Source organism: Thalassophryne amazonica, chromosome 4, assembly GCF_902500255.1.
Source record: "Thalassophryne amazonica chromosome 4, fThaAma1.1, whole genome shotgun sequence".
Lineage (NCBI taxonomy): Eukaryota > Metazoa > Chordata > Actinopteri > Batrachoidiformes > Batrachoididae > Thalassophryne > Thalassophryne amazonica.
This window is the reverse complement of record NC_047106.1, coordinates 45,707,169-45,732,250: the sequence shown is the minus strand read 5'-3', so window position 1 is coordinate 45,732,250 and position 25,082 is coordinate 45,707,169. Positions and strand designations below refer to the sequence as shown.

Here is a 25,082-nt window from a genome sequence, read left to right as displayed (position 1 = left end):
GCCCAATACGCTGTCATTCAAAGGATAACCATACATTCCACACATAAACCTTATGTTAGTTTAAAGTTATGTGTGCTACGTGGTTTTACTAAAGAAGTATCGATTTTTTTTCTGTTTAGTTCGTTAATTTATTTTAACCTACCTTGAGCTAGCTGTCTGATTATCTTTGTTCCCTGATGTTAGCATACATCAGGGAACAAAATACTACTAAGTGATTAGTACTATTAAACAAAATAGTATTAAATGATCAGCCTCAATCTACATACAAGTTAGAGTGTCTAGTTAATAAAAACACTTTTGTTATAGGTTTTTTTTTATGTTACTTTGTCTCCTTGCAACAGCTACAGGGTTAAGACACTGGTGGCATATTGTCACGTTTGCCTAAAGGTACCTAAAGGTTTGTTCTTAATGAGATTCAGTTGAATTCAATTTCAATTTATTTCATTTATTTTATATAGCACCAAATCACAACAAAGTTGCCTCAAGGCGCTTCACACAAGTAAGGTCTAACCTTACCAACCCCCAGACCAAGTTCACAGGTGACAGTGGTAAGGAAAAACTCCCTCTGATGATTTGAAGAACAAACCTCAAGCAGAGCAGACTCAAAGGGGTGACCCTCTGCTTGGGCCATGCTACCGACATAATTGACAAAACAATTTACAAAAGGAATAGGCTATATAGGAAATTTTGCCAGTGCACAGGATGGGAGGGTTGGAGAAGTAGACACCACTCCCATCTCTGGATGGAGCTGCACCTCAAACAGATAGGGAAAAAAAAACAGAATCAGGCATCGGAAAGACAAAAAAATCCAGTATAATTTGTCAGCATTAAGCACCAAGAAAAACAGAAGAAATACTGAGGTGATCGCCGGCCACTAGCCCTAAGCTTTATTAAAAGACCCAGACTTTAGATAAAGTTGATGCCGCAGCCCGCTCCGTTTCCTAATAAAATTAATTTAAAAGGGTAAAAAGCATAGAAACATCCTATGCCAGTATGCTAGCCATATAAAAGTGAAAATAAGCGCATCTTAAGTCTGGACTTGAAAGTCTCTGTAGAATCCGACTGTTTTATTGATGCAGGGAGATCATTCCACAGAACGGGCACAATAAGAGAAATCTCCGTGACCCGCAGAATTTTTATTCACCCTAGGGACACAAAGTAGTCCTGCACCCTGAGAACGCAGAGCCCAGGCCGGTACGGGGGGTTTAATTAGGTCAGCTAAGTAGGGAGGTGCCAGTCCATGAACAGTTTTATTGGTTAGTAACAGAACCTTAAAATCTGATCTCACAGGGGCAGAATGCCAGTGAAGAGATGCCAAAATGGCTGTAATGTGGGCAAACTTTCTGCTTCATGTCAAAAGTCTGGCAGCAGCATTTTGAACCAATTGGAGACCCCTAATGCTGGACTGTGGTAAACCAGAAAATAGAACATTGCAGTAGTCAGTCTAGAAGAAACAAATGCATGAGTCAGGGTCTCAGCATCAGCCATAGACAGGATGGGACAAATTTTCGCTATATTTCACAGGTGGAAGAAAGCAGTCCTTATAATATCTCTAATGTGGAGGTCAAAGGACAATGTAGGATCAAAAATTACTTAAAGGTTCCTCATTTTGTCAGTGTGATGTATGACATATGAGCCTAGGCTAAGCGTTAGCTGGTCAAATTGATGCCAATGTCTCACTGGACCAAGAACCATCATTTCAGTCTTATCAGAATTTATGGGGAGGACAGCTGTAGGTTTAAGCCAGGTTTCACGTAACCCAGTCATATTTAAGTGATGATCCATAATTAGATCATTAATCAGCAATGATTTTAAGGACCGTAACCTTATGTTAATGAGACCCAGGCTGACATCAGTGGGGTTGACAGTTGGACTGTTTGGATTTAGGGGTGGTTCCAGAGTAGCATATATAAGATGCCTGGAAGTAGGTTTACGTTTGAGACATTCCACGTGGGTTGTAGGTAGCAGACACAAAATATTTGATATTGCTGGAACTGCCAACGGGCCACCCTCAATTTCGTCATCCAATGTTGTAATGGTTATTAAGTTTGCAAAGCATATCCCTCTATGATTTTTATGGACACATCTGTGAAAACAGGCCACAGTCTCAACTTGATGAATTTCCCTCCCTGCCCCATAAACTGCACTATCACCATAGTGGATTTTCTGCACTAATTTCCCCGATAAGCTAATGGATTCCACAACCACATTTGTCATAAGCCTTGCAGGGTCTCTAATCACCTGCTCTGTGGCCTGTTGTAAAGTCCTAATATTACCCTTTCTGTAGAGCTCTATCTATGTTCGCAGACAAGATGGCGGCACCTTCCCCAGTAGAGTGGAGGCTGTCTGGCATCAGCAAGCCACGGTGGCCCCAAAACGAAGGCCAGTTATCAATAAAACTAAAGCCTTGCTGTCTACAAAATTGTGTCAGCCACCTATTTAACAATGTCAGCCTGCTAAACGCCTCATCTTTACGCCGGGAGGGGAGGGGACCAGAGACTATTAATTGATGCTGACACATCTTTCTGGCAAGGCCACAAGTCCTGTCTGTGTCCATTTTTGTGACCTTGGAGTGCTTCATGCTGACATCATTGGCGCCGATGTGAATAACTATGTGACTGTAACTAGTGTCATGTGGCATAGTGTCATCCTTTTTCTGTCTACCTTTCTGCAGCATCAGCACCCTAAGATGGGAGGCAATTACTGGGGCTCTGGCCCCAGTAATACATTTAACGTCAGCTGGCACCTGTAACCTGACTTTGCGGGTGATAGAATCTCCTATCACTAAAGCCTGGAGTTTTGGCCTGGATTTAGGAGTGGAAGTCACCCGTGGGCTCAAAAAAAAAAAACCTCACAACAGGCATATCCAAGGGAGAAATCCAGTTCGCAGTGGCAAGTGTGATTGGGGTACCGCAACCAGGCACCAAGCCCTACGTGGCTTCCTCCGCCTAACCACATTCCAAAAGCGGTCATACACAGCCGGTGTTTTTAGGCTGAGGCTAATGGGCATGCTAGCTGGCCTAACACTAGCCTTTTCTGAAGTGCCCGTAACATCCAACTCCACTGAGCTAAGAAGCTGTTCTAGCTTATGAACACGGCTCTCTAAAAGAACCACCCTATCTGCCATTATGTAAAGTGTAAAGTAGTGTACTTTGTGCATCAGAAAATTCAAGTGTGTAGCCAAGCTAGTGTGAGCTAACTGCTAACGAAAATGCTAACCACTCCTAAGATTCACACAGGAGGAAAATAATGAGCTAAAATTCACAGCAGTTACACTAAAAAACTAACAAGTATTTGACTGGTAGAAACAGTAATAAAAGAAACAAGGGGAGGGAAAAAAGCTGACCTAGCTAACGCAAGCTAACCGCTAGCAAAACGCTAACCACTCCTAAGATTCACAACAGGAGAAATTTAGTTAAATAAAGAGTCACTTAAAAACTAAAAGAAGTGTTAAACAGAAATAAAAGAAACAAATGCAACCTTGTAGAGATTAGAAGAGTGTCACAACAGCACACAGTCCGTCAGAAGCGTTCACTGCCTGCTGCTCAGTGAACAGAGCAGTTTGGTTTCACTCCCAAAAATTCAACAGGTGAACACATCCTACCTCTGCAAGTACTGATTCAATGCAATCGAGAATATATTCAGGGCTTCTTTGGTCCATGTTACTTTTGTAATGTGTTTGTTTTGGCTGATCGTGTTGCTCTGTAGGTCATTGTGGAAATTTGCAGGATCTTCAGTATGTTCTCCAGAACAGGGGCAGAATCTTTGGGGTCTTCCCAGTCCATTCTGTTGTTAGTCTGTGGTGTGTGTTGGATTTAGTTGACTGCATGTTTGGAGTCTAGCAGCTTGTGTCTGACTGGCTTCTTGTCCACGGAGAGTCGTAGACTCTGTGGGTAACCTGTGAAAGCCTTCATCTGGTTTGGTTTGTCATCTTATTACACTAAGGGCCTGTGGCATGTGTCTCTTACACTCCCAACACCCCAGTTAATATTTGGTACTGCTGGAGAGACAGTGTGACACTCTGCTATGAGGAGTGTCAGTTGGGTGCATTCTGCAATCGGGAAGTGAACTCTGGTCACCATCTATACAGTCCACCTTGCAAACCATTAGTCCACCGTATCCCTAGACTCTTATCCACTTCACCCTACAGAATCCGGAAATACGCACATGCACGAACAGTCCTTAGGGCCTACATAAGACTTACTTCTTCTTTTAGTGTCACTTTTACAATCTGTTGTGCTGAAATACATCTTCATTTCTTAATGTTTGCATTGTGGAAACAGAGATCCTCCGTTTCTGTATTATTTTTTGTCATAGTTCTAGACCATGGTGGGTAGAGTCAACCACTCAGCTTCTTTCCCAGTGCAACATGAGGTTGATGGTGTGGCGGGGTGCATGACATTTTGTTTAAAAAAAAAAAAATCCTCAGTGCCGGTCAATATCTCATCCTTTTTTTGCGACTGTGTTGTAAAATAAATGCATTTTAGAAAACACATTTGTCGTGATGGGCAATTGTGAGGTATGCGTTTTTGTTTGTTTTCAAAGGCTCTGGACTCTGAAATATGGAATCACTCAATCAGAGGAGAAGATTGTAGCTTCACGTAGTGTGACATTGACATCAGTATGCAGTATTACTTTTTTAATAATTACGTGTGGAAAGGTGTGGTGGCCAAATGGTTAGTCAATCAGTCAATCAATTTTATTTATATAGCGCGAAATCACAACAAACAGTTGCCCCAAGGCGCTTTATATTGCAAGGCAAAGCCATACAATAATTACAGAAAAACCCCAACTGTCAAAACGACCCCCTGTGAGCAAGCACTTGGCGACAGTGGGAAGGAAAAACTCCCTTTTAACAGGAAGAAACCTCCAGCAGAACCAGGCTCAGGGAGGGGCAGTCTTCTGCTGGGACTGGTTGGGGCTGAGGGAGAGAACCAGGAAAAAGACATGCTGTGGAGGGGAGCAGAGATCAATCACTAATGATTAAATGCAGAGTGGTGCCTACAGAGCAAAAAGAGAAAGAAACACTCAGTGCATCATGGGAACCCCCCAGCAGTCTAAGTCTATAGCAGCATAACTAAGGGATGGTTCAGGGTCACCTGATCCAGCCCTAACTATAAGCTTTAGCAAAAAGGAAAGTTTTAAGCCTAATCTTAAAAGTAGAGAGGGTGTCTGTCTCACTGATCCGAATTGGGAGCTGGTTCCACAGGAGAGGAGCCTGAAAGCTGAAGGCTCTGCCTCCCATTCTACTCTTACAAACCCAAGGAACTACAAGTAAGCCTGCAGTCTGAGAGCGAAGCGCTCTATTGGGGTGATATGGTACTATGAGGTCCCTAAGATAAGATGGGACCTGATTATTCAAAACCTTATAAGTAAGAAGAAGAATTTTAAATTCTATTCTAGAATTAACAGGAAGCCAATGAAGAGAGGCCAATATGGGTGAGATATGCTTTCTCCTTCTAGTCCCTGTTAGTACTCATGCTGCAGCATTTTGAATTAACTGAAGGCTTTTCAGTGAACTTTTAGGACAACCTGATAATAATGAATTACAATAGTCCAGCCTAGAGGAAATGAATGCATGAATTAGTTTTTCAGCATCACTCTGAGACAAGACCTTTCTAATTTTAGAGATATTGCATAAATGCAAAAAAGCAGTCCGACATATTTGTTTAATATGCGCTTTGAATGACATATCCTGATCAAAAATGACTCCAAGATTTCTCACAGTATTACTAGAGGTCAGGGTAATGCCATCCAGAGTAAGGATCTGGTTAGACACCATGTTTCTAAGATTTGTGGGGCCAAGTACAATAACTTCAGTTTTATCTGAGTTTAAAAGCAGGAAATTAGAGGTCATCCATGTCTTTATGTCTGTAAGACAATCCTGCAGTTTAGCTAATTGGTGTGTGTCCTCTGGCTTCATGGATAGATAAAGCTTGGTATCATCTGCGTAACAATGAAAATTTAAGCAATGCCGTCTAATAATACTGCCTAAGGGAAGCATGTATAAAGTGAATAAAATTGGTCCTAGCACAGAACCTTGTGGAACTCCATAATTAACCTTAGTCTGTGAAGAAGATTCCCCATTTACATGAACAAATTGTAATCTATTAGATAAATATGATTCAAACCACCGCAGCGCAGTGCCTTTAATACCTACGGCATGCTCTAATCTCTGTAATAAAATTTTATGGTCAACAGTATCAAAAGCAGCACTGAGGTCTAACAGAACAAGCACAGAGATGAGTCCACTGTCTGAGGCCATAAGAAGATCATTTGTAACCTTCACTAATGCTGTTTCTGTACTATGATGAATTCTAAAACCTGACTGAAACTCTTCAAATAGACCATTCCTCTGCAGATGATCAGTTAGCTGTTTTACAACTACCCTTTCAAGAATGTTTTGAGAGAAAAGGAAGGTTGGAGATTGGCCTATAATTAGCTAAGATAGCTGGGTCAAGTGATGGCTTTTTAAGTAATGGTTTAATTACTGCCACCTTAAAAGCCTGTGGTACATAGCCAACTAATAAAGATAGATTGATCATATTTAAGATCGAAGCATTAAATAATGGTAGGGCTTCCTTGAGCAGCCTGGTAGGAATGGGGTCCAATAGACATGTTGATGGTTTGGATGAAGTAACTAATGAAAATAACTCAGACAGAACAATCTGAGAGAAAGAGTCTAACCAAATACCGGCATCACTGAAAGCAGCCAAAGATAACGATACGTCTTTGGGATGGTTATGAGTAATTTTTTCTCTAATAGTTAAAATTTTATTAGCAAAGAAAGTCATGAAGTCATTACTAGTTAAAGTTAAAGGAATACTCGGCTCAATAGAGCTCTGACTCTTTGTCAGCCTGGCTACAGTGCTGAAAAGAAACCTGGGGTTGTTCTTATTTTCTTCAATTAGTGATGAGTAGTAAGATGTCCTAGCTTTACGGAGGGCTTTTTTTATAGAGCAACAGACTGTTTTTCCAGGCTAAGTGAAGATCTTCTAAATTAGTGAGACACCATTTCCTCTCCAACTTACGGGTTATCTGCTTTAACCTGCGAGTTTGTGAGTTATACCACGGAGTCAGGCACTTCTGATTTAAAGCTCTCTTTTTCAGAGGAGCTACAGCATCCAAAGTTGTCTTCAATGAGGATGTAAAACTATTGACGAGATACTCTATCTCACTTACAGAGTTTAGGTAGCTACTCTGCACTGTGTTGGTATATGGCATTAGAGAACATAAAGAAGGAATCATATCCATAAACCTAGTTACAGCGCTTTCTGAAAGACTTCTAGTGTAATGAAACTTATTCCCCACTGCTGGGTAGTCCATCAGAGTAAATGTAAATGTTATTAAGAAACGATCAGACAGAAGGGAGTTTTCAGGGAATACTGTTAAGTCTTTAATTTCCATACCATAAGTCAGAACAAGATCTAAGATATGATTAAAGTGGTGGGTGGACTCATTTACATTTTGAGCAAAGCCAGTTGAGTCTAATAATAGATTAAATGCAGTGTTGAGGCTGTCATTCTCAGCATCTGTGTGGATGTTAAAATCGCCCACTATAATTATCTTATCTGAGCTAAGCACTAAGTCAGACAAAAGGTCTGAAAATTCACAGAGAAACTCACAGTAACGACCAGGAGGACGATAGATAACAACAAATAAAACTGGTTTTTGGGACTTCCAATTTGGATGGACAAGACTAAGAGTCAAGCTTTCAAATGAATTAAAGCTCTGTCTGGGTTTTTGATTAATTAATAAGCTGGAATGGAAGATTGCTGCTAATCCTCCGCCTCGGCCCGTGCTACGAGCATTCTGGCAGTTAGTGTGACTCGGGGCTGTTGACTCATTTAAACTAACATATTCATCCTGCTGTAACCAGGTTTCTGTAAGGCAGAATAAATCAATATGTTGATCAATTATTATATCATTTACTAACAGGGACTTAGAAGAGAGAGACCTAATGTTTAATAGACCACATTTAACTGTTTTAGTCTGTGGTACAGTTGAAGGTGCTATATTATTTTTTCTTTTTGAATTTTTATGCTTAAATAGATTTTTGCTGGTTATTGGTGGAAGCTGCAGAGAGGTGTGTAGGACTACAACTCTGCTTCCTGGTCCCAACCCTGGATAGTCACGGTTTGGAGGATTTAAGAAAATTGGCCAGATTTCTAGAAATGAGAGCTGCTCCATCCAAAGTGGTATGGATGCCGTCTCTCCTAACAAGACCAGGTTTTCCCCAGAAGCTTTGCCAATTATCTATGAAGCCCACCTCATTAGGTTAGTGCGCTTGTTTCCAGTTCAACCCCCACCCCTGCCTATGCTCCATGTAATTTGGAGTTGCATCAGGAAGGGCATCTTCTGTAAAATTTGTGTCAATTCAACATGTAAATAAATCCACCTTCGATTTGCTGTGGCAACCCAGAGTGGAAAAAACAAGGCAAAAGCTGAAGGAACTTAGTAACAATTATCCGTGGCAATTTGTAGATGATGCAAGCAGTTCTTAATTGACATGATACTTATGAAAAGACTTAATTAATTTGTGAGCAGCCAGGTTTACAAATGTCATCTGACTGTATCACTGTGGTTAACTGGATTCACAGCAAGTATTCAAAGCCATTTATTATATTGGCAGGAGATAACAGCAGTAGTCAGGGGAAGATGATGATGTTCAACATGGTTATGAAAAGAATACAATCATTTTAATCACATTTGTTACCAACATATTGTTACTTTAAAAATTGTAGCCTCCTGCTTTCATAATTTTTCAGTCCAAGGATGCTTGTGGTTGATTATGTGGTTACACATTTGTTAATATTAGTATAATTGTATCCTTTTCTTTCATTTCTTATCAGTCAGAAGAAGACAACAGTTGCAAGAGGATTTGGAGATGATGGTGGAGAGACTGAGTGTAAGTAGAGTACTAGGAACATTTTGAATTTTTATTATTATTACTCTGTGCTTGTCATTGTCTGTAAACAAAAATAACTGTTCTACATTTCAGGAGAAGAACACAGAACTGTATCGCCCTGCACTGGAAGAGCTGCGCAGACAAATCCGTTCGTCAACCACCTCCATGACCTCGGTACCCAAACCCCTGAAATTCCTACGCCCACACTACGGCAAGCTGAAAGAGATCTACGAGGGCATAGCCCCTGGTGAGAACAAGGTATGTACATTTTTCTGTCTACTCTTAGATGTTTTCTAAAGCAACACTGTTACTGTACTGTTACTACCAAGGGCCAGAGAAGTTATCCTGCATATCGTCCAAGATGCTTTACCCATGTTTTCAAACACAGAACATAAGAATAAGTTAAAACAGAGTTTTATTTATGTATGTATTTGCAGCATTTCTGTGCTGATGTGGTGTCAGTCCTGGCAATGACCATGAGTGGTGAGAGGGAGTGTCTGAAGTACCGTCTGCTGGGCTCCCAGGAAGAGCTGGCATCCTGGGGTCATGAATATGTAAGGTAGGAAGTGTTCACTTCATTCAGCGAGAATCATCAATGCCGTGTAAGCCCCGTGTACACATAGGTGGTAAGAGCTCCCGGAAGTGTCCCGGAAGAGTTTTTGGCCGTCTTAAGGATCAAACGCCGTTGTTAACGCCGGCACTAGGGGGCGTGGCTTAGTTCCGGCTTTACCGGGAATCGTCGAAAAAATTATTCAACATGTTGAATAATTCCGGGAGCGCTCCCGGAGAATTTGCGTGAAGACGTAGACAACGCGAACAACGGCGTTTGATACTTTTTAATCGCCGTTTCATCATGCCGCAGTTTACACCGCCGTAATTGGCGGCCGGTGTTGTATCCCTAACCAACGGCGTGTAAAACGGTGATAGAGCCCACATCGGCATCCTCAACGGCGTTTTAACTGGCGACAGAGGCAGACAAAACGGCGGCGCTAGCGGACAGTACGCCATTCTAAACGCCACCTCCCGGTTAAAACGGTGTTCCAAACGGCCGATAGGCAGCGGTCAGTATAAAAACGCTAGCGCGCTGCATGCACTCACGGCCAGCTCCAGATATTTTTGCAGAGAAGCTCCAGTATGCCTCCTATAAAGAAAATTGGCAGTGGCAAGGACTTACCAAGAGGTCTGGTTCAGAAGCAGAGGGGAGGCCTGTGGTGGAGACGAGCAACACGTTGAGGAGGGGGAAAGGAAGGAGCAGAAAAGGCTGAGGATGATCTCCCTCCCCGTGCAGTGACAGAGGCATGTATTCCTGATGCTTCAGCCTATTATACTCTGGGGGCGGTGCCTATATGCAAAAGATCCTGGAGTAACGCAGGATTTACTCCAGGATCTCTACTTTTAAGATTAGGCTTAAAACTTTCCTTTTTGCTAAAGCTTATAGTTAGGGCTGGATCAGGTGACCCTGAACCATCCCTTAGTTATGCTGCTATAGACGTAGACTGCTGGGGGGTTCCCATGATGCACTGTTTCTTTCTCTTTTTGCTCTGTATGCACCACTCTGCATTTAATCATTAGTGATCGATCTCTGCTCCCCTCCACAGCATGTCTTTTTCCTGGTTCTCTCCCTCAGCCCCAACCAGTGCTGGAGGTTTCTTCCTGTTAAAAGGGAGTTTTTCCTTCCCACTGTAGCCAAGTGCTTGCTCACAGGGGGTCGTTTTGACCGTTGGGGTTTTACATAATTATTGTATGGCCTTGCCTTACAATATAAAGCGCCTTGGGGCAACTGTTTGTTGTGATTTGGCGCTATATAAAAAAAAATTGATTGATTGATTGATTGATTTACCTGGATAAAAACCTGGGAATTAACCAGTGGTACACAGGGCATTATCGGCGGCAGCAGAACACCGCCGTTCTCACGCGCGTCTTAACCTGCGATTGTAAAGGATAGAACTGGGTATTAACCCCCATTGCCTGACGTGTGCCGGATGCTACGGCGTCAAAACGCCGCTTTATTCAGCGGATTTAGCTGCGTTTTATCCGCGTATTTGCGGATAGTACGACGGTCAAAACGCCGGCGAAATGCTCCGCCCCTTTCCACCGCGAAAACAGCCGGAACTACCGCGAACTTCGGTCTACGTACTACCCGTCGACAAAACCGTCTGTGTAAATGGGGTTGTAGCCACAAGACATCATTTTTGCTATACATAATGTCCTGTAAAGCAGGAGGGGGATTTTATGAAAGGTTAAGTTCATTGAGTTTAAAAGTTACTGAGTGCAGATCACATGACCAACAATATTTATTCTGTACATGGCTGCAAAATCTCCGTCTGTAGACGGATTTCCGTCAGTTTTTATTATCTGGTTCCGTTTATTCCGTCATTTATAATCGCTAACTGAAAAAAATATTTTATTGCTTCATTTCGACACAAAACGGGAGAGGAGGACGGAATTTGCTTTAAAATGTATTCCATACGGAGGCCGCCATTACAGGAAGCGGTCGTGTGTGCGCAGTGGTGTTCTGGGCAGCGACTCTGTCAACGCGCTTATTGCTTTCTGAAGGTAAACATGAATTTCCGTCCATTTTTTTCCATGTTCCGTTTATTTCATCGTATAAAACCGCTAACTTAAAAAAAAAAAAAAAAAATTATATGGCTTTATTTCGACACGAAACGCGCTCCTATCAAACTGGGCCTCCCTATGAGAAAATCAAACTCACCCCTCTCTTCTACGGCGTTTAATGGCAGCCGGCATCCTTATTGTTGGACTGCTGCCACCTACTGTATCAGGCCGTTAAAGCAACCCTAAATCCTCTCATTGAGTCCCGTGTCTTTCAAGTATTTAAAAAGGCAACACTTCCCCCTCTCACTGGACTTTACTGCTAAAATACTTCCTACAGAAACTCCTTTCAGGCCTTACAATTGATTTCCTTCCAATTTTACACTCTATAGCTTTATTTTGACATGAAATGCACTCCTCTCCAAACGTGTGTCCTGGTGATGAAATCTAACTTACCCCTCTCTTCTTCTACGGCGCTTAATGGCATCGCACTGCTGCCACCTGCTGCATCAGTCCATTATAGCAGTACTAAATCCTCTCGATGAGTCCAATGTCTTTCAAGTACTTAAAAAGTCAACACTAACCCCCTCTCGACCTTCTGGCTAAATTGCTTTCTACATAACTTCTTTTAGTACTTACAATTGATTTATTAAGTTTTTACTCTTTAATCGATTCAAAAATGACGATCTATTTTGTAAAATAAAATATTTTGAAGTAAAATAAAATGCTAATACTGTAAAGGTGTTCATTGGTTATGATTTTTATCATTTATATTAAAACTTGTGGCATTTGAAAGTGCTGGATTGTGGTGACAGTATTTCACAAGACTTTATTTAAAATTCAGTTGGTCTGGTGGTTCAATCAATCAATCAATCAATTTTTTTTTTATTCAAAACTTAGTTGTCAATTCCAGTATCATGGCAGTTCACAATATAAGCAGATCAAATGAACAAAGCTTCTTTGTACTCTCTGTACCTCTACACTCTACACAAGAAGCAAAACAAAAAATGACAAGAAAGTTCGAAAGGGAGTGGGAAGAAGTAAAAATCCCACCCCCAGTGCATATATCTTCAGTGGTTGCTTAATTGACAGTAAATACAACTGCGTTAATTTACAGTACCTAAATATTTTACAAGTTCCCCCAAAAAGTGATCTCCAGTTTAAATAAAACATTAAAAAGAAACCTCAGCAGTGCCACACAGATAACATGATGCAGAATGCCACAATAGACTTCCATTTTTTATCTAATAACAGCCATGGACTTGCTGCCAGTAGAACTGCAGGTTGAGGTGCTGAAGTATGTAGGTATCATGGACCTACTCAGTGTGGAGAAGGCCTACGGCCACATGCCATCCATCCACACACCAAGTCTTTGGAGAGAGGTGAAGATGTACAGGGTTGATGACCAGTACTTGCCAGAAGTGTGGGAGTTTATGACCAAGGAAGTGGGATGCCACTTGAAGGAACTTCATTTGCCCTACATGGCAGAAGAAGAGATAAGCTTCAACAACGGGGGAAAAGACTTTTCATTGGCAATACTTATCATGCCTTTTAGTGTCTTTAAGTGTATTATTTATTTACCAGGTAATAGCATAAAGGTCTAATAATTTATTTATTTTGTAAGACACACTTAGGATTGATTAATTGTGTAGAATGAAAGCAGAAATTATAGTCAGTTAATTATTGCAGGACAGTCATCCATTTGTGCATGGTAACTTATTACGGACACATACTGTCATGCAAAATAGTAAATAAATTGTGATGAAGATTAATACACTTTAGCCATTTTTGCAGTATGATAAGAGTCAAAAAGCACTGTTTTAGGCAAGGAAAACTGTCCAAATTGCACTCAGAATGCACCAAATGCACCATTTTTTCAAAATGCTGCACAGTCTGTCCACTCACCGGAAAATGTTCAGTCAAAAATTTTCATTGCTTGCAGCCATGTTTGTATTTAGGTACATATTCACCTAATAATTGCAACAGTTTTGTTTTTGTTTGTTGTTAGGGGTTGAAGGTGACTGAGTGCAAATCGGCTAGAGTCAATATTCAATCAATTGTCACCAACTGACCAGACATTTAGCTCATCTAATTTATTCAGAAAGTAGGTTTGGGGAATAAATGATAAAGGCAGGAAAGTCACAGCTAAAACAGTTCAATGAGGACCTTTTGTAATTTAAGTAATAAAAGTCCTTCATGTTTCTCTTCATTCTTTAGTGTAGTTTACATTGGAGTATGGTGTGTGGACAGTATTTAAGGCAATTATATATATATTAGTAGTTTTATGACTGTTTTTGTCATGATTTTAATGAAATTCAATTTATTTATATCGCAGCAAATCATAATATGTCACCATAAAATATTATGTTAAAATGTTGATGGTAAGGTCTAGACTTTACCATCCCCATGAGTAAGAACACTGGTCACAGTGGGAAGGATAAACTCCCTAATAGCTTTTATCTTATAGGAAGATATCTAAAGCCGACCAGACTCCCTGGGATGGCCATGTGTTTTTGCTATTCAAGAAAGACAGAACAAAAGGCACAGGACAAGACTGCCAGACTGTGCCATAACATATAATGAGGAAATTGCAACTGAGATGAGTAAATATAACTTATATTGTGCACAGTAGAGGGATGACATAATTGAATACACAAGATGAGCTATAGATCAGAGCCCCGGAGCAGACGCGTAGAGTCTGTGTGTATGTCAATATAGGATCTCTGTAATCCAGATGGGAGATATCCAGAAGTCCACTCTGCAAATGCCAGAATGCAAGATATTTTGATACTAATTCAAGTGACGTCCTCTATTCTCAATAAATAATTAAAATCCTGCATACTTTCAGAGAAGAGATCAGGATACACTGGTTAAGTACAATGCACCCATCATGTGGGGTCTCATGTGACTTGTTAGAAATGCAAGCAAAAATCTAAGTGGCTGAGGTCACAGTTATCTGTAAACACTAGCAGGGGTTCTCACCAGGATTTTTGCACAGCATAGGAAATAATTTAGCACGGCATAGCTGCAAAGGTGAGCACCACAAGCACGAGTATTGCAGTTGAACCTTATAACCCTCTGAAACACTATTTCCTGCATTTTGAAGGCCAGATTTGTGTGAAGTAAAGCCAAAGGGTTTTTTTTTTAAATATCTTTCTTCCAGCCTTACTTTAAAGCAAAGGTTTTTTTTTTTTTTTTTATGAATTTGTGAAGGGTCATAATAAATGGAGTTAGAGAGCTACTCAACCTTGACAAAATTAATACTCAGAGACACTGTATATGACAAGACAATGTTTCATTCAAAAGACTGCCAAAATGTTTCCTCTCAGAAGCACACAAAAATACAATGTTTTCCAGTGAGCTTTACATTTGGCGTACACACTAAGCACAAAAAAAAGGAGTACTCAGGTAAATGTACCTGAACATTCACAGCTAAGCCAAGCTGAAGATATTAACGTTAACCCGTATGTGGCAAGTCCCAGCATGTGAAAAGGGAGGCTTAAATGGAAGTGGTGACACTGAGCCTCCTTTTTCACATGCTCGCCCAGTTGTCATACCGGGATTGTTTCCTGTACTTCTGTGACCGGTCTCAAACTATACGTCATTCGCAACAAACTTCTACAGAGACTGCTGAAACAAAGTACTTGTGAGTACTCGTTTTTATGACAGCATTACGTAGCTTTGAGAAAACGTCGTAGCATGCTGTTGAATGAAATGTAGCTGCTAAAGTTAAGAGGCGGAGTCGCAGATTAATTACAAAATTTACGTAAGTGTGATGTCATGTAATGATGACTCAATTTAAGTGATAACTGTTCATTTTGATGCAGTCACTGTAAAAGCATAGTCGCTCTCCACTGTGAGAAGACTTGGTGCTTGTGCACATCCATTATGAACGCAGCCTCTTAAAAACAGTCTCTGCTAGAGGCTCTTGTAGCACAGACAGCAGAGTCAGCACATGTTAGGATCCAAAATATGACAGACTTTCTCAAAAAATTAAGAGTTTTGGGGTGAACTGTGTCATCTCCTCTCTGTACATCCTATGTAAATCTGAGCCATCACTTTCGAATGAAAGCTCAGAAGCTTCATTGTCAGATGTAGCAGCGTATGTTTCACTCTGTCGGCCATTGGGATGTTTTTGCTTTTCCTAAAATGTATGTCACACGCCACAAAACGCAGACTAAGATGTTTTCCAGAAATGCATCTGCTGACTCACCAAGCGAGAGGGATAATTAGCAATAAAACACATTAGCAACCACTAATTATTACTGTATGTGTGCTGATAGACTTAAAATCATGAATATTTTGTGTTGCTAACTGGGACGTTAAATGACGAACGACATGTCCTTTAAAAAAGAAAATAAAAACAACCGAAAAACCCCCTACACTGGTTGAAACACAGGGTAGGGACCCAAATCACAACGTAGGAGTCCCCTACGCTCAACTGCGCTGGTGAGAACCTTGAGTAGCCATGTGTGTTATGTTGTCATTTCTTATATACATATCAAGTACTCATTTGATTATTTTACAAATCAATTTAAAAGATTGTGATTAATTGCAATTCTCAATACTTGTTAGTCTGTAGAAATTCAAGTTTTAGCACCCATGTTGGTATTTCTAATGTTTGCTCAGTTTTGTATTGATAATACTTTCTTTACATTATTTTTTCCAGGCACTTGGCTGGTGAGGTGGCTAAAGAGTGGCAGGAGGTGGAAGAGAATGACAAAACTCAGCAAGAGATACTGATGAAATTGGTAAAGGAAATTGTACCTTACAACATGGCACACAATGCCGAGCATGAAGCGTGCGACCTACTGATGGAGATCGAGAGACTGGACATGCTGGAGGATTACATTGACGAAAACGCCTATGGCAAGGTTTGCCGTCTATCTCACTAGGTGGGTTCAGGGTTTACATTTTACACACAAAATGTTGCTCTAGGGCCTAATAATGAAATATCACTGCTGATGTGTTCCGTTACATAATACACACTTGTTCGTGTTGGGTCCACATGCCCACCACATTTCTAACACTGCCTTATTCCTCCAGCTGTGTGAGTTACGTTCCTGAGCCAGAAAACTCTGCGCTGTTGAGATGTTCTCTGAACATCTTCAGGAGGTTTAATCGTTATCCAGAGGCCTTGCGACTGGCTCTTATGCTCAACGATGTGGAACTAGTAGAAAACATCTTCACATCTTGCAAGGACATGTAAGGATGCAATATACCTATTGAAGTCATTGAGCAGTTCTGAAGATTAAAATATACTGTATTTGCACGTCTGAGGGCTCGGGCCGAACATCAGCCCACCTCCTTTTTTTGAAGAAGTTGGTTAAATGCCCAAAATAAATTACAAGGAACAAATTTATCGAATGAGGGGAAAAAAGGACAAAAAAAATGTAAACAGGTGAGTTGTTTGTAATTTTGTGATGAAATCAGACATTTTATTGCACTGGGCATTCTGACAAACATAATATTGGCCATGCTCGTACACTGGCCCACCCCCTCTTCGGGCAGAATTTCACGTGGGAGAGCCCTGGGTGCTCTGATGGGTGAATATGCTATATCTTGCTTACTGTACTTTGTTTTCCATTATTGGGTTTAGCTACTTTTTCTGTTGACCACTTTCTGTCCTGTATGGTTTAAATTGAAATTTAAACTCTTCCACTGATGAAGTACACCTTTGTGCCTTGCAGACTTATCCAGAAGCAACTGGCCTTCATGCTGGGTCGTCACGGGATGTTTTTGGAGCTCAATGAAGATGTAGAAGACTACGAGGACCTGACAGAAATTATGTCTAATGTGCAGCTTAACAGCAACTTTCTGGCCCTTGCAAGAGAGGTAAGAAAGATTGGGTTAGAGTAAAGACATGGCCTGTCTCTGTTGGTTGGTCATGTTCTTACCTTGCAGTTTGTGTACAGTGCAAGAAAAATAGAATAATTTGAAACATGGAGGAGGTAAAAGTTTATGGAAATTTTGCACACAGTAGTTAAAATGTGGATTAAATAGATGACATGTAGAAAGTACTTTGTTTATGTATTTAGTTATTTAGCAAAAGGTTTGGGGATGTTTTAAGGAAAGATGTTGTATATGATCAAATATTAATAATAAGCAGTAGAATCCTGCACAGAAATATTCACCCCTCTGAATTGTAACTTTATGTTAAGAAATAAATGCAAATTGCCATCTTTTTTAATTTAGAGTTTGGAAACATTGTTTTATTTTGATCATAACTGAGATGGTTGGAACATTTTCTTTATCTTTTATTACATGCATCTGCTGTGGTGCATTTGATTGATGTCCGCACGTGCAGTAGCACAGGTATTAGCACAACACCGATGCACGTATTGCATGATGAACATTTGTTTTGTTGGTAGTTTACGTTGGCTGTCAAGTTGTCAGGCTCCTTTCTAAATGCGACCATTAGAGTGACAGTGACACGAGCAGTGGAGGAGCTGTGTATTGCTTCTTTTCTGTGCTCTGCTTGTTTCACTCAAAGCATCGTGGGGCTTGATGCACGTCTAGTCAAGCAGGAAAAATTTGCTCTGAAATATCAAGAGCTGAGAACCGAATGTATGTAGATATCCTTCTGATTGGCGAGTGCACGCTGTCTACACACTGTGCAGCTGGAAGCTCTGATTAGCAGGTTTTGTGACAGCTCAGATGACCACCGTATCCCCTGTATGAAATGACATGTAAAATTAAAGTATTTGAGTTAAAGCATTATTTTGTGAAATAAATAACTAAAAAGCATATCAATGAATGCCTTTCACTGTTTGGGAAATAGCCAGAGTGCACCATTTACATCTAAAGATACAAAATTATCTAGGACACAATATCCCCAGTCCTACCTAGAGGGTGCTGCTGGTTTCTTCTCAGGTCAGCTGCTTACCCTCCCACCATTTACTTCTTTCTGGACAGAACTATGCATGTCCATATCCTGTGCTCAGAACTGCGTGTTTCCACTGTCTATCTGGCAGCATAAATAAATTATGTCATGATACAGATCGATCAATATGGGAAAAAATTCTAATAATATTTTTTGCCATTGCCCACCTCTGCCACCAGTGGTGTTTGACTGGCTCTGGCACTGCATAAGGCAGGTATAACTTGATAAAGCAGACATTCACTAACTCATGGGTTAAAGTTCTCCGTCACCACGATGGATTTCCGTCATTTGGAAAATTTAACCACATATAAGCTCGTGCACGTGGTGTCCATGCGTGTTTGGGGGCTGAAATATGATAGTCTCACTGTCAAAGCAACATCCCATTCTGCGCTAATCAAAGCAGCAGCAATGTCAGCGTGTATGGCGCCGCACCGCGGGGGAAGGGACTGTGTGAATTTTCACTCCTCTCTGCTCTGTTTACTGCTTGCCATGACCCGCGGTCCCTTCTCCTCTCTGTTTTCGTGGTAACATTGGCAGACCTTCCCCAAGTAGAGCGGGTGTGGCTTTGCATTGAACCAATGAGCACGCTTCAATCTGCTGCTTCTGTTCTGTTTTATTTCGCTTTATCTTAATTTTCCCCACTAAAACCCTAAAGAGCATATATCTGTGAGTAATATTTACCTTTTATGTTAACCGACCTGTTATGTGTCTTCTGAAACAGTTGATAGATGTATTTAATAACTTAAAAAACGGGACCGATGCTAACGCATTAGTGTGTCCTATGGCATTTTCAATGTTAACATTAGCAAAGCTGTAAAAGAGTCAAATGTATTCAAAATTGTAATATTTTATTCATTTATTTTATTTATATATGAATAATAATAATAATAGTAACAACAACAATAATAGTAATAATAACTAATAATGCCACAATACAGTTTTAGAGAAACAGACAAAAAGAATCTGATAAAACAAAACAGAAAAGATTAAACCAACTAGCAATTAACTTAAATAAATAAATATAGAAATAACTGTTTCCTGTGAACACCTACTGACTCTTACACTCCACTTCCATCCCTGTTTTATTTATTTAAGTTTGACAATTTGTTTTGGTCAAACCACATCTAAGCTGTGTTTTTACACAAGAAAAAAATAAAATGCAGTAAACTGCATATTTGTGTCTTTTTTCATGAAAATATCTTATTAAATATAACATATTACACTTTAGTCGGGCCTTTAAATACTTTTGTGGACTCTTGCTGTAATATGCTGTCAGTGGTTTGAGATAGTGCTGTAGGCATCTAAAAATGCTCATAATTGGGTGAAACCTGATGGAAATCTCTGTGTGATGTGTCGGTGATGTATGTATGTGCAAAATAAAACAAAACACTACTCCATGTATGTTTTTGACGAGAATATAACATCATAACTTGTTACAAGGTCAAACGTAGCTGTTGTGGATAAAGGGCCTTTTAATAATATTCACTTAAAGAAATAATGGCAAAACTCACATGTAAGTAAAAAACAAAAAATAAAAAAGCAATTATTGAAAAAATAATCAATCGATTACTAAATAAAAGTTAGTTGCAGCTTTAGTTTGTTTTACGAGTGAGAGCATTTTACCGATTAAATGTGATAAGTCAGCTTTGAGTTAGTTTCTCAGTGCGCATGCGTTTTCAAAACGAGTGACATTATTACTTGTGCACAGCAGAACAACGTTGTCAGTTGCTTTAGGCCCTAATTTTGTTTTTATTGACTGTACAACCAGTGACACAGCACCCTTTTGGCGCATTTACCGAACCGATCAGAATACTACAGAAGACAGAATTTTTACTTGACAGTTTGAAGTGAGTTTTCTTTGTTTCAGAGGGCTTCATACCATTAAAATTCACTAGAATATACAAAATGTAACTTGCTCTTTGAAACAATCTCTGGGGGAGATCCCCCAGACCCCTCAGAATCAAGCCCCCCACCACCCTTTTATATACCTTTTAAGTTCAGGTTTTGCATTCTTTTTATGCTTTGTCTCTCTCTCCTTAGAGGCTATTTAGAATAGATTTGTACACTGTATAATGTGTTTATTGTACGACGAAGAAGAGGAGGAAAACGTTGCCGCGAACAGCGGGAGAAGAAGAAAACTAGAAGGGTGGAAATGAGAGTGGGGACTTTGAATGTTGGTAGTATGACTGGTAAAGGGAGAGAGCTAGCTGATATGATGGAGAGGAGAAAGGTAGACATATTGTGTGTACAAGAGACCAAGTGGAAGGGAAGTAAGAGCAGGAGCATCGGCAGTGGGTATAAATTGTTGTACCATGGTGAGGACAGGAAGAGAAATGGTGTTGGGGTCATTTTAAAAGAAGAGTATGTTAAAAGTGTGTTGGAGGTTAAGCGAGTGTCTGACAGGGTGATGAGTGTGAAGTTGGAAATTGAAGGGGTGATGATGAATATCATCAGTGCATATGCCCCACAGGTAGGTTGTGAGATGGAGAAAGAAGATTTCTGGAGTGTGTTAGATGAGGTGGTGGAGAGTGTGCCCAAGCATGAAAGAGTGGTGATAGGAGCAGACTTCAATGGGCATGTTGGTGAAGGGAACAGAGGTGATGAGGAAGTAATGGGTAGATATGGTATCAAGGATAGGAATGGGGAAGGACAGATGGTAGTTGATTTTGCAAAAAGGATGGAAATGGCTGTGGTGAATACCTGCTTTAAGAAAAGGGAGGAGCACAGGGTAACATATAAGAGTGGAGGAAGGTGCACACAGGTGGACTACATTCTTTATAGGAGATGCAAGCTAAAAGAAATCACAGACTGTAAGGTGGTAGCAGGAGAGAGTGTCACTAGACAGCATAGGATGGTTGTTTGTAGGATGACTTTAGAGGTAAAGAAGAAGAGAGTGAGAGCTCAACAAAGGATCAGATGGTGGAAGCTGAAGGAGGAAGACTGTTGTGTGAAATTTAGCGAGCAGGTGAGAGAAGCACTGGTTGGAGGGGAAGCAGTTTTGGACAACTGGAAAAGTACTGCAGATGTGGTGAGGGAGACAGCTAGGGCAGTACTGGGTATGACATCTGGACAGTGGAAGGAAGACAAGGAGACTTGGTGGTGGAATGAAGAGGTCCAGGAAAGCATAAGAAGAAAGAGGTTGGCGAAAAAGTTTTGGGATAGTCGGAGAGATGAAGAAAGTAGACAGGAGTACAAGGAGATGCGGCGTAAGGTGAAAAGAGAAGTGGCAAAAGCAAAGGAAAAGGCATATTGCGAGCTGTACAAGAAGTTGAATAGTAAGGAAAGAGAAAAGGACTTGTACCGATTGGCCAGACAAAGGGACAGAGCTGGAAAGGATGTGCAGCAGGTTAGGGTGGTAAAAGATGCACATGGTAATGTGCTGACGAGTGAGGAGTGTGTGCTGAGAAGGTGGAGGGAATATTTTGAAGAGCTGATGAATAAAGAAAATGAGCGAGAGAAAAGGCTGGATGATGTGGTGAGAGTAAATCAGGAAGTACAAGAGATTAGCAAGGAAGAAGTGAGGGCTGCTATGAAGAGTGGAAAGGCAGTTGGTCCAGATGACATTCCAGTGGAGGCATAGAAATGTCTAGGAGAGATGGCAGTAGAGTTTCTAACCAGATTGTTTAATAAAATCTTAGAAAGTGAGAGGATGCTGAGGAGTGGAGACGAAGTGTGCTGGTTCCGATTTTCAAGAACAAGGGTGATGTGCAGAGCTGCAGTAACTACAGAGGCATAAAGCTGATCAGCCACAGCATGAAGTTATGGGAAAGAGTAGTAGAAGCTAGGCTTAGAAAACAGGTGAAGATCTGTGAGCAGCAATGTGGTTTCATGCCGAGAAAGAGCACTACAGATGCAATGTTTGCTCTGAGAATACTGTTGGAAAAGTACAGAGAAGGACAGAAAGAGTTACATTGTGTGTTTGTGGACTTAGAAAAAGCTTATGATAGGGTGCCAAGAGAAGAGTTGTGGTATTGTATTAGGAAGTCTGGAGTGGTAGAGAAGTATGTTAGGGTAGTGCAGGATATGTACAAGAATAGTGTGACAGCGGTGAGATGCGCAGTCGGAATGACAGACTCATTCAAGGTGGAGGTGGGATTACACCAAGGATCAGCTCTGAGTCCTTTCTTGTTTGCAGTGGTGATTGACAGGTTGATGGATGAGATCAGACAGGAGTCCCCATGGACTATGATGTTTGCAGATGACATTGTGATCTGTAGTGAGAGTAGAGAGCAAGTTGAGTCTAGTCTGGAGAAGTGGAGATATGCTTTGGAGAGAAGGGGAATGAAAGTCAGTAGAAGCAAGACTGAGTACATGTGTGTGAATGAGAGGGAGCCCAGTGGAATAGTGCAGTTACAAGGAGTAGAAGTGGTGAAAGTAGATGAGTTTAAATATTTGGGGTCAACTGTTCAAAGTAATGGAGAGTGTAGTAAAGAGGTGAAGAAGAGAGTGCAGGTAGGGTGGGGTGGGTGGAGAAAGGTGGCAGGAGTGATTTGTGACCGAAGAATATCAGCAAGAGTGAAGGGGAAAGTTTACAAGACAGTAGTGAGACCAGCTACATTTTAGGGAATTGCTGGCATTTATTTTTGCCAGGAAAAACATTTCAGTCAGATGAAAATTTATTGGTTTAACCCATGCACTAACTGCAGAGTGGTGGCATGACACTGAACCTCTCTGCTCATCCGTGAACACGGGAAAGCACATGGTTACATGAATTTTAGTAGCTCACCCTCCTCAAACACATTTCAGCTTTTATTATCACACTCATTCTTTCCTCCTTTTACAGTTGGACATAATGGAACCCAAAGTCCCAGATGACATCTACAAAACACACCTAGAAAACAACAGTAAGTGGACCTGCCTATATTCACTATATCCACTGTTTGTGTATGATTGTAGTTGTGCACATCCTTTACATGATTACTGTGTATTTATTACAAGCTGGTGTACCAAAAACAAGCAGATGGTTAACAAATATTTGTGGATAGATTACGCTAATTATTAACTTCATTTCTGTATTTGACATATCACCAATGCTAGAAGCAAAGATATTTTCTTGGTCATAAATAATGCTTTTAAAAAAAAAAAAAGCAGTCTAGGATCCAAATCTAGCTGGTTGTGGAGAACACATGAACCATCTAGTGTCCTAACGTGGAAAGTTTTCAAGACTTTGAGCAAAAGTTCTGTGATTGTAAACACACAAGACCAATGTCAGTGTTCTCTTCCTCTCAGGTGGGATAACAATAGAAATGACTGTGTTTTAGAATTTGATTATTGTGGTGGATGTCCAATTAAATGGGGGGAGGGGAGGGTGTTACCTTGCCAAATTACAGTTTTACATTTTGCATGGCTTTTGGGTTTGGCAGGATTTGGAGGAAGTGGCTCACAGGTGGACTCTGCACGTATGAACTTGGCCTCTTCCTTTGTAAATGGTTTTGTCAATGCAGCATTTGGGCAGGACAAGCTGCTCACAGATGATGGCAACAAGTGGCTGTACAAAAACAAAGACCATGGTAGGAAGAAATTACTTGCAGATACTTGTAGCAGCAGCTGCCCACTGCTTCTAGTGCATAGATTCCGTCTATCTGTAATTAGAATGGGTTACATGCAGAGGACATATTTCATACTGTGTAATGTACAACAACAATATTGACCTTCTTTTTTAGTCATAGATATTCCGTACTTGCACCTATTACTGGTGTATTGACATTGTATCTTGCTTATTATTTATGATTGTTTTATTGGGCCAGAGTGGGAGGGGGTGTCATTGCATTTTCATTTATTTATTTAAATAATATGTCCTTCATAATTGTCATCAGGCATGCTGAGTGCAGCAGCATCTCTGGGTATGATCCTGCTGTGGGATGTAGATGGTGGTCTGACCCAGATTGATAAATACCTCTATTCCTCTGAGGACTACATTAAGGTAAGCCTCAAACAAACATTCATACTTCCTCTGAATTCATATTGCTTTTTGATAGATGATTGTATAATATCACAACCCTTTGTCAGTCTTTTATAAATGACATGTATTTGTCTCTGTGCAGTCTGGTGCCCTCCTTGCCTGTGGCATTGTGAACTCTGGTGTAAGGAATGAGTGTGACCCAGCTCTGGCCCTGCTCTCCGACTACGTCCTTCACAACAGCAATGTAATGAGGATAGGAGCCATCTTTGGGTAAGAACATTTTGTTAAAAATTTGAGAATGTGCAAGGGTAGGCCAGTTCATGAAAACAAATAATTGATTTTTCTCGTTTTCAAGGTATATTGGTACAGCTGATTGTAATGGCAATAGTTGATCATTATATCTGCCCTCTTGCAAGCAATGAAGAAAACCATTTTTTGTCCTGCATTATAATTGTCAAACTATAAGTTTTTGTTATTATTGTTGTTCAGTCTGGGCCTAGCTTACGCTGGTTCCAACAGAGAAGATGTTCTTTCTCTGCTTCTCCCTGTCATGGGAGACTCCAAATCCAGCATGGAGGTATGTTTGTGTTTTAAGCACCGTTTTCCATTCCACACACAGTTTAAGAGTGTGTGCTTAAGAGTGTGTTTTTGACCTCCAGGTGGTTGGAGTGACTGCACTGGCATGCGGCATCATCGCAGTAGGATCTTGTAATGGTGACGTGACCTCCACCATTGTTCAGACCATCATGGAGAAGAATGAACAGGAGCTAAAGGACACGTATGCTCGCTGGCTGCCTCTAGGCCTGGGTCTCAATCACCTGGGTAAGGCTGAAAAG

General features: G+C 40.7%; 1 protein-coding gene across 1 annotated transcript in view; it reads left to right on the top strand.

The window, feature by feature from the left end:
- Positions 1-25,082, top strand: part of psmd2 (proteasome 26S subunit, non-ATPase 2) — a 34,357-nt gene that overhangs the window by 257 nt on the left and 9,018 nt on the right. The window contains 13 exon segments of the mRNA XM_034167814.1: positions 8,853-8,908; positions 9,002-9,166; positions 9,346-9,467; positions 16,131-16,341; positions 16,343-16,356; positions 16,508-16,666; positions 17,152-17,296; positions 23,128-23,188; positions 23,708-23,854; positions 24,161-24,267; positions 24,389-24,516; positions 24,736-24,823; positions 24,906-25,068. Of these exon segments, the coding sequence (XP_034023705.1) occupies positions 8,888-8,908; positions 9,002-9,166; positions 9,346-9,467; positions 16,131-16,341; positions 16,343-16,356; positions 16,508-16,666; positions 17,152-17,296; positions 23,128-23,188; positions 23,708-23,854; positions 24,161-24,267; positions 24,389-24,516; positions 24,736-24,823; positions 24,906-25,068 (1,531 nt within the window). The 5' untranslated portion in view covers positions 8,853-8,887.